Here is a 13,951-nt window from a genome sequence, read left to right as displayed (position 1 = left end):
CCATATTGCGAGGAGTTCAGAGCTATAGATTAGTTCTAACATTATTTACAACATGGAAATATGGGTTAGTCCCTGTGAAAATGCATGTAATCGTATAGTAATAAAATACCTTCAAATCATCCTCATTTGGAGGGTGTCATCCACATTTGACTCGTTTTCACCCTCCATAGAAGTCTATTGAATTGCATAGTCTACAGTGAGGTCACCATCATGGCAATCCATCACCCTACTAAAATAATGACTGTTTCATTTACATGGTCATTCTCCGGATGATGCCCTTCCTTGTTACACTTGGTCAAATACTCACTCGAAGTCTACTTTAGATTTTGTTTTTGTGTCCTCTTCCCTCCTCCCTTTTATAGAGTATTTTACTGTTGAAACTGACAAAGACAGTAATCACTCACGTCTCATGGCTGGTTCTGGTGGTATTTACAAGGTCACTTATCCAGACCTGCTTTCTGGTGCACTGGAAATGAATCCTTGCAATCATGCAGTTGTATGGAGTCCCAAACATGCATACAGATTTAATGTGAATGTTAATGAGGATTTTGTGGAGGGGGGGTTATTTGCAGAGTTGTGCCCTCGCCTTTTCTCTCATCATCTTCAGAGTACGCTGTCTGTGCTCATTCCATCTTCGAATCTCACAAGCGAACTTGTTTATGTGACACCCAGACGTGTACAATAAGGAAGTGCCTGAGAGGAATAGAATGTTGAGAAGGGCGATAAAGGAAACTTTAAAATCAGGCATGAATGTGGTACACACTATTTATTGCTAGGCTCAAGCTATCGTATAGGAATTGGGCCAAGGGCCAGCGAGCTTTGCTCTTGCAAGCTGACGTGGAGGCGATGCTTAAGGCTCTGGCTTCCTGTCAGACGACCAACTTTTGGAGGCTCCTTCAAGAGGCAGGGGGTGCAGTCATCACTTCAGCACCTCTCTATCCCTTCTCTAAAGTGGGAGGCTTACTTTACTAGTATGTACACCATTGATGGCTCCATAATGGGGCGCTTACTGACTCCATCTAATGGTTCTTCTGCTGAAGTTGTCTGGGCCCTTTTGGACGTTGATCTAGGGCGAATTTTGTTTGGCGATCAATAGGGCCACATCGCTTGTCCAATATGACACTTAATTCCGATCCACCCTTGTGGGTAGCTGTTTTATTACAGCTCTTCCCCAATATGGTGGGTCGGACCCTTTGCCCGGATACGTGGAGAGAGGCTATTGTAATATTAATGTACAAGAAGGGGACAGGGCTGATCCAGTGAACTATAGCCCCATTTCCCTGCTGGATGCCTCTTACAAAATCTTCTCTGGCTTTTTAATCTGTGCTTTGGAAAGATGGGCGACCTCTGCTAACAAGTTGGACTGTAATCATTCCGGCTTCCACAAAGGAACGAATGCCGCTCTCAATTGCCTGATTCTTCAGCTTTTAAAAAAACAGGCCTTCCAAACCAAAAGGACCATCAATCTTTCCTTTCTTGACATATCCAAGTTAACAAGGGTTGGTCCTGGGAGTCACATTAGTCCTGGTTACAAGAGACTTACGCAGAGTCTTTAGCTCACTATCTTTCCCAGAGGAGAAATATCCAAAACATATCAGTATTTTTCCTGCCCTGGGGCAGTCCAGCACCGAAATGCTAGGCAATTCCCCTCTGAACAACAGTACCAACAGCAACACCAGACACGTGTTTCAGTCTGGTTGGACCCCATCAGTAGGGTGGAGCTGTGCCTCTCTAAGAATAGTGAGCAAGGGGTCCACGTCTGGATTCAACTAGTAACTTAGGGTGGGACCCAAAGTTACTTAAATATGCAAATTAACAAGGGGGGTCCTGGGAGTCCCTCTGCCAGACATTAGTCCTGGTTACGAGAGACTTACCCGCCCAGAGTATTTAGCTCACTATCTTTCACAGTGGAAATTATCCAAAACATATCAGTCTTTGTCTTGCCCTGGGGCAGTCCAGCACCAAAATGCTAGGCAATTCCCCTCTGAACAAGAGTACCAACAGCAACCCCAGACACGTGTTTCAGTCTGGTTGGACCTCATCAGTAGGGTGGAGCTATGCCTCTCCAAGTATAGTGAGCAAGGGGTCCACCTGTCTGGGGTTGCTGTTGGTACTCTTGTTCAGAGGAGAATTGCCTAGCATTTCGGTGCTGGACTGCCCCAGGGCAGGACAAAGATTGATATGTTTTGGATAGTTCTCCTCTGTGAAAGATAGTGAGCTAAAGACTCTGGGTAAGGCTCGCATAACCAGGACTAATGTCTGGCAGAGAGACTCCCAGGGCCCCCCTTGTTATTTGACGTATCCAAGGTCTTTGATTGCCTAGATCACAATAAGCAATGGGGGATGCTGAGGTCGTGGGGTTGCCCTGAAGCCTTGGTCTCTATGTTGGAATTCTTGCACAGGGATTTGAAGATTAAGGTCAGGTTGGATAAGCGGGGTACCTATTCAAGGTGGATTTCTGCTGACCGTGGTTTGCCCCAAGGTTGTGTTTTGGCCCGTTCCTTTTTAATTTATACATCTTGGGCATCAGGGCTGCATTGGAGGGCCCAGGGGTCATTTCTCCAAGGTTGGGTCAGGTGGTCATCCAATGTCTTCTCTATGCAGATGACTTCGTCTTGATCGACTACACGGCAGTTGGTTTGCAGAAATCCTGCGAGGGCACAGGCATTTTTTTTTTAGAGATTTGGGCCTTGTGCTAAATGTCCCAAAATCTAAAATCCTGATTTTTAATCACAGAAAGATTTTATCTGGGAGACGTAATTTTGGCTGGCACATTGATGGCACGAGATTACAAGTAGTGACCGAATTTAAAAATGTGGTTGTCACTGTTAGGTCTAAACAAGCTGTGTCACCTGCAACTGATTGAACTAAGACTTGGAGCAATTTCAGCAGCCTGCCAACTTAGTGTAATTGATAAGAAACACGGTCGCTTTAACATTGTATGAAATTAATTTGTGTTAGATGTGTATTGCTCTTTTATTCTGTATTTCGATTGATTGTGTAACTGTGTAAAGTCTGTTTTAACTGAATCGAACAATAAATAAATACAAAAAATAATGACTTTCTTTCCGTTGGCTTCAAATGACTCAGTTAGCCGTCAGGGACTTCACCCACCTTGGAGACTCAGCAGTTCAAGAAGTACAGCAATAGAGAGCGTGAAGGCTGTTTTGGCTTACATTCCTTCAACCTCTCTGTATGTGATACATTTCCATGACACATGTGGGGTTGATAACTGAAATTTCACGTTGTCATTTCAGCTGATTAACGGCGGCGAAGACGTGCTGATATTTTACAATGACAGGGCGTCGTTCCCGGTTCTCCTTCAAATGATGTGTTCTGAACGGGAGCGGCGGGACGAGAGCGGACCCCTGGCCTATCACATCTCCCTGGTGGAATTGTTGGCAGCGTGCACGGAGGGAAAGAATGTGTACACGGAGATCAAGTGCAACTCCCTTCTGCCTCTAGATGACATAGTGAGGGTGGTGTCCCACGAAGACTGCATTCCCGAGGTAAACAAGACACGATTGCAGTAGGTTCGGAATCCTTAAGCAGAATAACAGTGTCTAATCAATTGAACACATGAACATAGCTGTTTTCCTGTTAAACTCCGCTCTTTTATTTTGCTCCTAAACTGCATTACTAAGGTCGTCAAATTAGTGCGATGCCTATCATGCCTTGATGGGCCAGTATTCGTGTCACTTTTGCTCACTTGCAGGCAGGTGGCACGTTCTGAGCAGGCTGCAGCTTCTGGCGGCTTCTTGGATGATGTTGTTGCCAGTGGCAGGGAAATAGGATCAAAGGGCGTCTGGAATGATGTTGATTATCCTGCAAACTCACCTGCAGACTGCAAGGATGCTGTAACATTTCCTCACTATACCATGCCAGACGAAAGAGTGGAATGGCATGAACATACACAACTATTTATATGCATAGCCCCTGCGATGCTCGGTGCAGTCAGCTGCCATTTTTGCCAATGATAACCCGTGTGTTTGTATAGACAGTGTGGAACTTAATAACATATGCAAACTTTGCTGTGCTACTCAATTATTATTTTATTCTATTTAGGAATTGAATATAGTGTGCACTGCAACAATAGGCCCCTGTGATTACAATCGCCAAATGGGCACACAAGGAATGACACCGTTTACTCAAGAGTACACTGCTCTGATTCCTTTTGTCATGGACCTGGACAGAAAAATAACCAAAGGGGGCCAACAAATGCACAGACAATATTTTTAGAGCGTTGTCTAAACTGGAATAGTTTTGGTCTTGATCTGAGAAAGAAGTCTTTGCCAACTTTGTGCGTTCTGACCAAAAATGTATTGGCAGTCTTTGACCAGAGAGACACATTTGTATCAACGAGGAGGACTTAGAAGGCAAAGCTTAGTGAACAAAGATGTCGGCAGTTCGTTTTGCAATGTGTTGCCATTCTAAGCGTTTGAAGGATGTAACAGGCTTAGTAATTACCTCTCAACTACAAGCAAATATAATGATGTCTTTGTAGTGCTTATGAATTCTCGTGTTGTTCATTTAAATTGCTGCTCGAGAAAGAAAGTTTGGAGAAAGCATAATCCTTTGCCTCAGTGTCTTTAATATAATAATGACTTTCTATAACGTTAGTGTTGAAAATATGAATTCTTTGCAGGCTCATTATTCATTTCAGCTGGAGGTGTCGAAACAGTGAGTTCCAGTAGTTTAGTAAGTATTGCTGATTATTCTCATTATTTGATTTTCTAGTCTGTCTGTCACAGGATCATCTGCCTCTGTTAAATAAAGAGACTTCTTTTTCATACTCAAAATGCGCATACCTATTTTTTAATATGTATTCTTTCATATAAAATATCCCTCCCTCAAATGTTAGTTGATGTGCAAATAAAATGCTCATCTTTCTGCAACAAAATCTGCTAGGTGATGACATGTTTCACATGAATATTTTGTAATACACTGGGCACATGAGGCACCAGTAAGGTTGGTCCAGACCTGGGGTACATCTAACATTCTCAGCACCGATTCAGAGCAAGCTATATGCTGCTCACACTCTCCTGCCACCTTCCCTGTCTCTTCTTAGTCCTTGCGGGCGGGCGTCCTTCTGCCAAGGCTGGATGGAAGCTGCCTGCAGTAAGGAGCCCGCCTGCTATAAAGGGGGTAGCTCCGCCCCTTTCTTTTGTAGCCCTTCACAGGCTTTCCTAATTTCTGCCGGGCTTTCTGCCGGCGCCTCCCCTTCCTCCCAAGGGGGAGGGGGGAGGACAGGAGGAGGCCACCGCCCGGGTTATCGGGGTGCCTCCTCCATTTTCTTTGGTTCTTGTTCGTTGTCACTGGCATAACCCGTGCATCCGTCCATTTGGACCCATTACATAGAAACTGCTCATTCCACTTTCCCCCCAGGAATGTGTAGAATGAGTCTTGCTTTTGTTTTTGGCATAAAAAGGCTGCAGATTTATTTTCCACAACATCATAAAAACCACACTGCACACATTAGTGGAAATAACTCGGAAGATGCAGCGACTGCTCCGTGTCCAACAACCTGCTTCCCCCTTTCCTTCCCAAAGTCCAGCATAGGCCCAACTCTCCCAACCCTTTGCACCTGACCCTCGCCTGCCCATGCAGGTGTTCCTGGGCGGGTAGAGTGCCGTTTCCTTGGGGGAAGCTGAGCCCTTGTTGTTCCCCCCAGACGCCCTTGCCGCTTAGGCTCCCAAGGGGCGCTGGTCTGAGAAGACCAAAGACCCTTCCAGCTTTCTCCTGGCTCATCCGGAGTCTGTCTCTTGTGCTTGGTCGCCCAAACACCGCCACGTCACAGGTGGGTTACCGCCCACCGTGGCTCCCCCCTTTTCCCCTCTCACATTTCCAGGATTTTGGTGCAGAGATTCCGGTAAAAAAGATCCATCCCCATTGGTGACAAGTGTACCCCATCCTTGAGATAATACTCTGGTGACTTCAAGTTAATCAGGCCGTGCCTGATCTGCCAAAATCCTCTGCAGAATTTGGCCATTGCACAATTCAACTTCCGCCTGTATCTCTCCACGGCTGCGTGATTCTCCGAGCCCCTCCACTCTGGTCTCGGGATTATCTCCGACTAGATGATTTCCATTTCTCCTAGTTGTCCTGCCAGCTCCTGTAATGAGAACATCATTTCCCGAATTAAAGCCCCCCTCCCCAGGCTTGTCAAATCGTTATCCCCAGGTGTATGACCAACAGCTGGCTTTTGCTGTTTCCCCAGCAATTTGCGCACCTGCCCCTGCAGTTGTGCCCATTTAATTCCTGGCACCCTCTGCCACCCAATCCTGAACTCGCCGGCCGTCAACTCCTCCTGCTCTGCCGTCCAGCTTGACCCTGCCCTAGACACAAATGAGTGTCCTATCACCCAGACTGATCTCCTTCTCCTCTGTGTTGGTGCTAATGGGATGAGAAAGCAGCAGGTCAACTTTACAGTTTTTCCGGTCTGATGTATCTCTTAAAACACCCGGACTTCCATCTCCCAATCTGCTTGATTTCTACCGCCCCAAGGCCTACGGCTGCGGCTGACGTGGCTGCCCCTATCCGAAATGAGTGTGTGCCAAACACTCCCCTTGTCTCCCCAATTTTCTCCAATGTTAGCTCCATAACTCTTCTAAACTGGAAGCGACTAAGTGCGGACCCATCCCGGTGAATGAGCAGTGGAGCCCCCACCCCAGAGGGCGGTCTCTGCCCGAGAAAGCTCGACACGGCCCTGACTGGACAGACTGAGCTCCCTGCGATGGGTTGGAGAGCCACTGTGCATCTTTTTCCCTCCTGCTCTGTCTTTGATCTTCTTAAAAACAGGGTCAACCACCCATCTGAGCAGTGTACATCACCCACCTGTAAAAAGCCTGTTCCCTTAGCCCCCTTGTTCTCCGGTACCAATTCGCTCACCCTGAATGCCCCAAAGAAAGCTAATGTGAAAGCCGCCGTGAATAATGCTACTTCAAATCCATCATGGCAAACTTCCTCCAGGCATCCTGCTAGCTTGTGCAGCTTGACTATGTCTATGGGCCTTCTCTCATCTGTCCTCGTCCCACCCTGCTTGGCCCAGCCCTTTTTGGCCATTATAAAGTAGTGTTCCTTGGTGGGATAACCTTTACCTTCCAGATTAAAAAAATGGGCAATTGCGGCCAAGTGTTAGGCCATCCAAGACCTGGTTTTCCCCCTCGTACCAGCACCAGCGCACAAAGGACCTTACCGGCAGTTCCCTCTGCCCATCCCCCAATACCTCCTTTTGGAACACCAAGAACCGTTCCAAGCATGCTTTGTATCTACTTGCCATGCCCGGTGCTAGGGCCGATTGAACCAGGGAACTCAGTTCGCCCCAATCATGTCCCACCACTGAGTTTCGAACGGGGTCATCACCTTGTCTGCTCCGGGACAACTCCCTCGGAATCTTTCCCACTGCAAACGAGAGAGAGCATCAGCGCCCATGTTTTTGATCCCAGGTATGTGTCTTGCTCGCACCTCGATGTTGAGCGTCAACATGCTTTTGTTGAGCTCCCTTAGTAACCTCAACACCCGTGGGTTGCTGGCTGAACCTTGATTTATGATCTGGACCACTGCCAGGTTATCAGACCAGAGCATCACTTTCCTGTCCTTCAGCTGCTCCCCCAACAGTTTAAACGCTATCACTATGGGAAAGAGCTCAAGCAACGTGATGTCCCTGGTGATGCCCTGCTGGTGCCACACCCCATGCCATGCCGTGCCACACCACCTGGTGCCCAGGATTGCCCCAAACCCCAGGGCCACAGATGAATCCGTAAATAGTTTTAGCGTGTCACTGCTACTCCATTCCCCTCTCCACAGTAGTACCCCGTTGAATTTGTCCAAGAAATCGTCCCACATTGCCAGGTCCTCCCATACTTCGACCCCCAGCCTGACATGTTGCCCTGCATGTTGCAGCCCCACAGTTTTGAGTTTGATGCTCCTTGCAAACACTTTGCACACAGGGATGACTTTCCCCGCAAAATTGAGGTTACCTGCCAGCGACTGGAGTTCTTTCAGGGTTGCCTTGTCCTTACCCCTCAGACCCTTGATAGTCCCCTTCAATTTCTTAACCTTGTCTTGGCGGAGCCTGCACTCCCCTTTAACTGTGTCAATCTCTATTCCTAGGAAAGTCAGGCAGGTCACTGGACCTACTGTTTTCCCCTTGGCTAGCGGGACCCCCATCCTGTTCATCAGCCCCTGAAATGTGCTCATGGGCCCCCACACTCCCTGGACCCTTGCTTGTCAATGAACAGAAAATCATCTAGGTAAAGAACCACAGCCCCCTCTTGACACTCGTGCTTCACCGCAAATTCCAAGACAGTGCTAAATGCTTCAAAATAGGCACAGGAAATGGCGCACCCCATAGGCAAACATTTGTCATAGTATTACTGGTCCTGCACCTTGAACCCAAACAAATGTTGAATTTCTTTGTGAATGGGCAACAACCAGAATGCAGACTCTATGTAGGCCTTCCCCATCAGGGCTCCCCTTCCCGCCGCCCTCACAACTTCCACTGCATCCTCAAAAGATGAATAATGCTCTCTGCTCAGCTCCTTGGCTATGCCGTCATTATCTGACTCCCCCTCCGGAAAAGAGAGGTGATAGATTAGTCAGTACTGTCCTTCCTCCTTCTTAGGGACCAGACCTAATGGAGACACTACCAGATTCGCCATTGGCGGACACTTGTATGGCCTGGCCACTCTACCCAACTTAACCTCCTTGTCTACTTTAAGTGCCACCACTTCTGGCATCCCGAGTGCTGACTGTAAATTAAGAGCCTCCTTGCCCTTCTTAACCTCTGTGCATGGGATTTTGAAATCCCACCTAAAACCTTCCCACAGCAATTTTGCATCACTGGAGTTGTGATAAATATTTAACGTGTGAGTCATGGCTTGGAGGTTGACTGGTGTTGGTAGACAATTTTTAATCATATTTTTACACATCTGAGGGTGTGGTGGCAGTAACATGTTGCATTTCACCTCATTCCCTCTTGACCTTATCCTTAGCTTTGGGGCTGCTCCTACGCCTCCCCTCACTTGCTGAGGAGCTGTGATCCCCAGTACCTCTGCCCCGAGGGTGCATGAAGCGGCAGGTTTTCCCAAAGGGGCAACCCTGTTCAGCAATAACCCTCGAGCAATCTGCTTGCTCTCCCTGGTAGCTGGCTCTGCTGTTCCAGGAGGGCTACCCGCGAAAGGACGCCCTCCCCTGCCGGGTGTATCCTCCCTTGCCCCTCCAAACCTGAGGCTTCTCACCTGGGGCTTTCTCTCCCCCTTCCCCTGGGGGAACCATTTTGTCTAAGAATCCCCCGAAGTCCATCTCATCCCAAGACAATGCTGGCCACACCTGTATTTTCAACCTGAAACCCCGATCATACTGCAACCATCCTCCTCCTCCCATGCCTCAAATACAGGTCGTGGATATACTGTTCATAAGCAATCATTGATAATGCATCCTGCGGATATTTTTCTAACATTATTGACATATATACTTTGAAAGCCTTTAGCCAGTTGTGTATGGATGCCTCTACCTTGGGTTTCTCCCTGTCCCTCTTTTCTTTCTCCTTTTCTGATAGTTCCTTTATATCTTCTCCCAGAGGTTCCATCCCCACAAAATCCAGGATTTCTATAAATTCCTTTCTGCACACCCTCTCCTTGATGGCCCATGGTATGTGCCATGCTAAAGAGCTTACTGACACCCTGACCGGGGCAAAACCTGGCATTGGTCTCTCGTACCGTGTCATATTAGGCCCCCACATTCCTTCTTGCCCACCATTGGCATTGGTGAGTGTTCCTGGCCCTGCCGGCCCTTTCCCCCACCAAGCTGGGGCTTGGGCCGCCCCTGTCAGTGGTGTCCCTTCTTGGGTCACAGCAGTACCCCCGCCTATGGAGTTTGTGTTGGGCACCGCTGTGACCTGCTGCCCCTGTAGGAACTGCACCACCCCCCCAGGAAATGCAGTGCTGGGGTAGTTACCCGTCCACCGGTTTACCCCTTCTGATAACCTGGTGCTGGGCGAGTTACCACCCTGGTAGCCCCCAGCCCCCTTGGACCCAGGGCCACCCCTCTCTGTTGGATTACTGCCACCCCACTTGCAATTTGGTTGAAAGTATTCACATTCCCACTCAATAGTTGCCCATTGCCCCCACCGCCCCATACCTGCATACACTGCATTATCATACCTATCACAGCCTCCAAGGATGCAGGCCCATCTTCAGTCACAGCCACCGGTCTGGTTGCAGGCATGCTGGGTGGTCCCCGATTTCTTGGCATCTCCAGAGGTGTAGGTGCCGGGACGGCTACAACCTCCTGTGCCTTCCCCTTGCCTTTTGCCTTAGTTGCCCTGGGCTTCTTGACATTTTTTACCTGTTCCTTGCTCACTTTGGCCTTCTGTGTCTTGGTTCTTTTTCTGTTCTTTGTTGGTTCTTCCTCTTTCTCGACCTGTTCTTCTTCTCCTTCCTCCCCTTCCTGCTCCTGTGGTTCCTCATTGTCCGGGAACATTAGGGAGGAATCAGGTTTCTGACTGGGCCCTGTCTGTTCCTCTCCTGGTTGTGGGATCAAGGCCTCCATCCAGTTGGGCCCATGCTTGGCTGCCGCCTGCCTGGCCATTGCCATGAATGCCTCCAACTCCATGTTTAAAACTGCTAAAAAAACGAGGGGTGTCCACCTTTTGCTTCTGTGGCCTCTGTTGTTCAGTAAATATGGCAGTCCTTTGCCCACCTCCACACCTTGCCAGCTGCCCGTGTAACACCGGCTGGTCAGTGTGTTTTGTGTGCTTGTGGAGGTTGCGGGGGGTGCGGCTTGCTCCTGCGATAAGCCCCAGCACTTTACGTGCCTCCTCCAGTGCTGCCCCTCACGCGCTGCCCTGCTTGCTCTGCCGCTCCCTTCCAGCAATGAAAGGCGGATTCCTGCGCCCGCCGAGGAGCGTGTAGCACTGTCCAACTACCGTGAGCCACGGCCCCTCCTGTGATGTGCACGGGGCCAATCTGGGGCTTGCAACCCTATCGATCACCCAGGCAGACCCGGGCTCCTTTGGTTTCTTAACGGCTGTGCCGTGTGTCATTTGAAATGCTGGCCGGTCCGGCGAGCACCACGTGCACTCCTCTTGCGGCTGCCTCCTTTCTAGGGTTGCGTCCTGCGCCTCCCCCTCTCACACCGGATCGTTGCTTGGGGGGGTGGTTAGTGGGGTTGCATTTCTTTCCGAGCTGCAATGGTCTTCCGCCGCCTCTGGATGCCCCTCTCGCCTCCTGCTCTTCCTCTGCTCGTGGGTTGCTGCAGCGGTTTCTTCGGATCCCTCGGCGGCTGCCCTGCTCCCTCCTGGATCATGGTCCGCCTCGGCTGTAGCGATCCTTCGCTGCTGGGCTCCCAGTCTCCGACCGAGACTCCCGCCAGGCAGCACACCGAGACTCTTGGCAGAACCGGGCTCCACGCAGACCTCTTCCTTCAACAAACTCCTCTTCCTGGTGCAAACGATTCCAACGCAGTCCTCTTCCAAAACAAAATCCTCTTCTTAGTCCTTGCGGGAGGGCGTCCTTCTGCCAAGGCTGGATGGAAGCTGCCTGCAGTAAGGAGCCCGCCCGCTCTAAAGCTCTGCCCCTTTCTTTTGTAGCCCTTCGCGGGCTTTCCCAATTTCTGCCGCGCTTTCTGCTGGCGCCTCCCCTTCGTCCCAAGGGTGAAGGGGGAGGACAGGAGGAGGACACCGCCCGGGTTATCGAGGTGCCTCCTCCATTTTCTTTGGTTCTTGTTCATCGTCACTGACACTCTCCTGCCACCTTCCCTGTCTCGCTCTCCCTGTCTCGCTGCACTGCTTCCCATCCACTCTGCACTTCCCACACTTCCCACACTAACTCCCACTCACCTGTCTATGTTGCAGTGCCACTGTGCTGCTTATCGTCAGTCCCCGGGACTCCATGTTCATGGAATAGGGGCTCCGCAAGGAGCTCCTCCTTTCGTTTCCATGGCAAACATGTTGGGTATTTGAATGAAACAGGTCACATCCACGATCAGGCCTACAACACGCCACACTTCTCCTTTTTCATAAAAAACAAACAAATGCTACTGAAACATAAATGATCAACTCCCCCTGTTACAGAACAACATTACTTGGGCTACTTCAGAAATGTGGGATCGACAAAAAATGGGATATGCCACTGCTACACACATGGGGCTCACACAGTCATAGACATACTACACATATTAACACATGCACACATAACTCACGGATGACAGTCGCGGTTGGCGAACCGTCGGTGGATTGTTGCCAGTTCCACCACATGTTACAACTCTTTATTAACCTGGGACCAGTGGAACTTTCACTTCACCACTGAATGACACCATTACTAGCGGCTGGCACCATTTAGAGCCTGTCTCCGACCTTACGCAAATACAGCTTCACATCCATGTAACTGGGACCATCAAGCCTTCTCCGAGCACTCGCAGGACTGCAGGAGACCAGTTCACTTGGCTCCAGCGTCCGTTTAGGATAGTCATTGTCTTACAGGCCCGGGTCTGTTCTGTTGATATTCCAGTTGAAAGGCCGGTAAACAGGCGAGTTGCTAGGTATGGAAAAGACCCGGGGCTAAGCTGATGTCAGAACTGTTGGGACTGGGGGCTAGCTAGTCTTTTGGCTGTAGCTCCTGAGATTCTATCCGGGGCTACAACCAAAAGATCAGGGGCTATAGCCCCCTTAGCCCCCCCCTAGCAACGCCCCTGCCGGTAAAACACCTGGGGGCACCAGGGCCACATCGACTTAGTCCCTTGATTTTGGGGCAGGCAGTGAGACGCAGGTAGCAGGGCATCCAAACTTCGCCTGGCTCAGACAGTCCCTTGATGTTGGGCAGTCAGCGAGACGTGGGTAGTAGGGCGTCTGGGCTGCCCCACATGATGTCGACAGGAGTCCCTTGATGTTGGGTAGTCAGTGTGACGCGTGTGGCAGGGCGTCTTGGCTGCGCCACATGATGTTGTCAGGGTAGGGGTGGCAGCATGTTACTCACTACCCTCTTCCTTGGCCATGGTCCCCCAAGCAGGAGTGTCTCTTCACTGTCGTAGGACAGGAGGGCGCACAAGCACTCGTAATGAGCTGCACCACTCTCTTGCTCCTAGCACTTCTTCTGGGCGTTGGGCTTGAGGTCTTTGAGACGTTGGTTGGCCTGACACAGATGACAGGGTGTCTGGGCCACTTGTACAGTACTGGAACCACTGGGACCCTGCTTTGCAGCAGGTGGACCACTACTCTTACTACCACCCACAAAAGGCTTATCCCCACTAGATTTTTGAGTCTTAGGCAAGGAAGGTTTTGGTTTATTTGACTGTGACTAGTTTTGGGACTCCTCGGCCTTCTGAGAGGTCCGCTTTTCTTTGTCCTTGTCCTTCCCACTGGAGTCCTTAGGGGACCCGCTTGTCATCCAGCCTGGCCAGCTTAAAGGGATCTAAAATGTTCTGGTCAGCAACATACTGACGCAGCTCCGGTGAGCAGGCTTCTGGAAAATGCTCAAAAAACAAAAGTGCGACAGATCAATAAACGTTTTCATTTTGTAACAAGCAATCCTCCCCATCATGTGCATGTGCGCCGCACACAACCAGTCAACCCAAGACACATTCTCTCGTTTCTTAAATTCCCTGAACCTTTTAAGGTATTGGGTCGGTGTCTTCCCAAACCTGGCAATTAAAGCAGACTTCATGCACTCATACTGACTCCTTTCTTCCACACTCAGTTTCAGAATACAGTCATAACCAGTCTGAGGCACTCTGCTTAACAAACACTTAGCCCAATCTCTCTTATCAACATCATGGATTCCACAAGCCATCTCAAACGCTTCAATCCATTGGAGGATATCAGAATCCTCCACATACACACCCACCAAATCTTTCATAAACTTGGTGGCTGGGGACCTGACACTCTCAACGGGTTTTGCTAAAGTCTCCACTCTAGCTTTTTGTAGCTGGATTTGCTGACATTCAGTGTCCTTGT

The 13,951-nt window shown here is 49.7% G+C and overlaps 1 protein-coding gene across 9 annotated transcripts in view; it reads left to right on the top strand.

The window, feature by feature from the left end:
* ITPR2 (inositol 1,4,5-trisphosphate receptor type 2) overlaps nt 1-13,951 on the top strand; it is a 4,412,221-nt gene that overhangs the window by 2,597,449 nt on the left and 1,800,821 nt on the right. For all 9 annotated transcript variants that reach the window (XM_069628470.1, XM_069628469.1, XM_069628465.1 and 6 more), the window contains one exon: nt 3,258-3,509. In XM_069628470.1, coding sequence (XP_069484571.1) covers nt 3,258-3,509 — 252 coding nt within the window. The remainder of the gene's footprint in view (nt 1-3,257; nt 3,510-13,951) is intronic.

This window comes from Ambystoma mexicanum, chromosome 12, assembly GCF_040938575.1.
Source record: "Ambystoma mexicanum isolate Mex_15411 chromosome 12, UKY_AmexF1_1, whole genome shotgun sequence".
NCBI lineage: Eukaryota > Metazoa > Chordata > Amphibia > Caudata > Ambystomatidae > Ambystoma > Ambystoma mexicanum.
The sequence above is the reverse complement of the archived record's forward strand: the minus strand, read 5'-3'. Positions and strand labels throughout refer to the sequence as shown.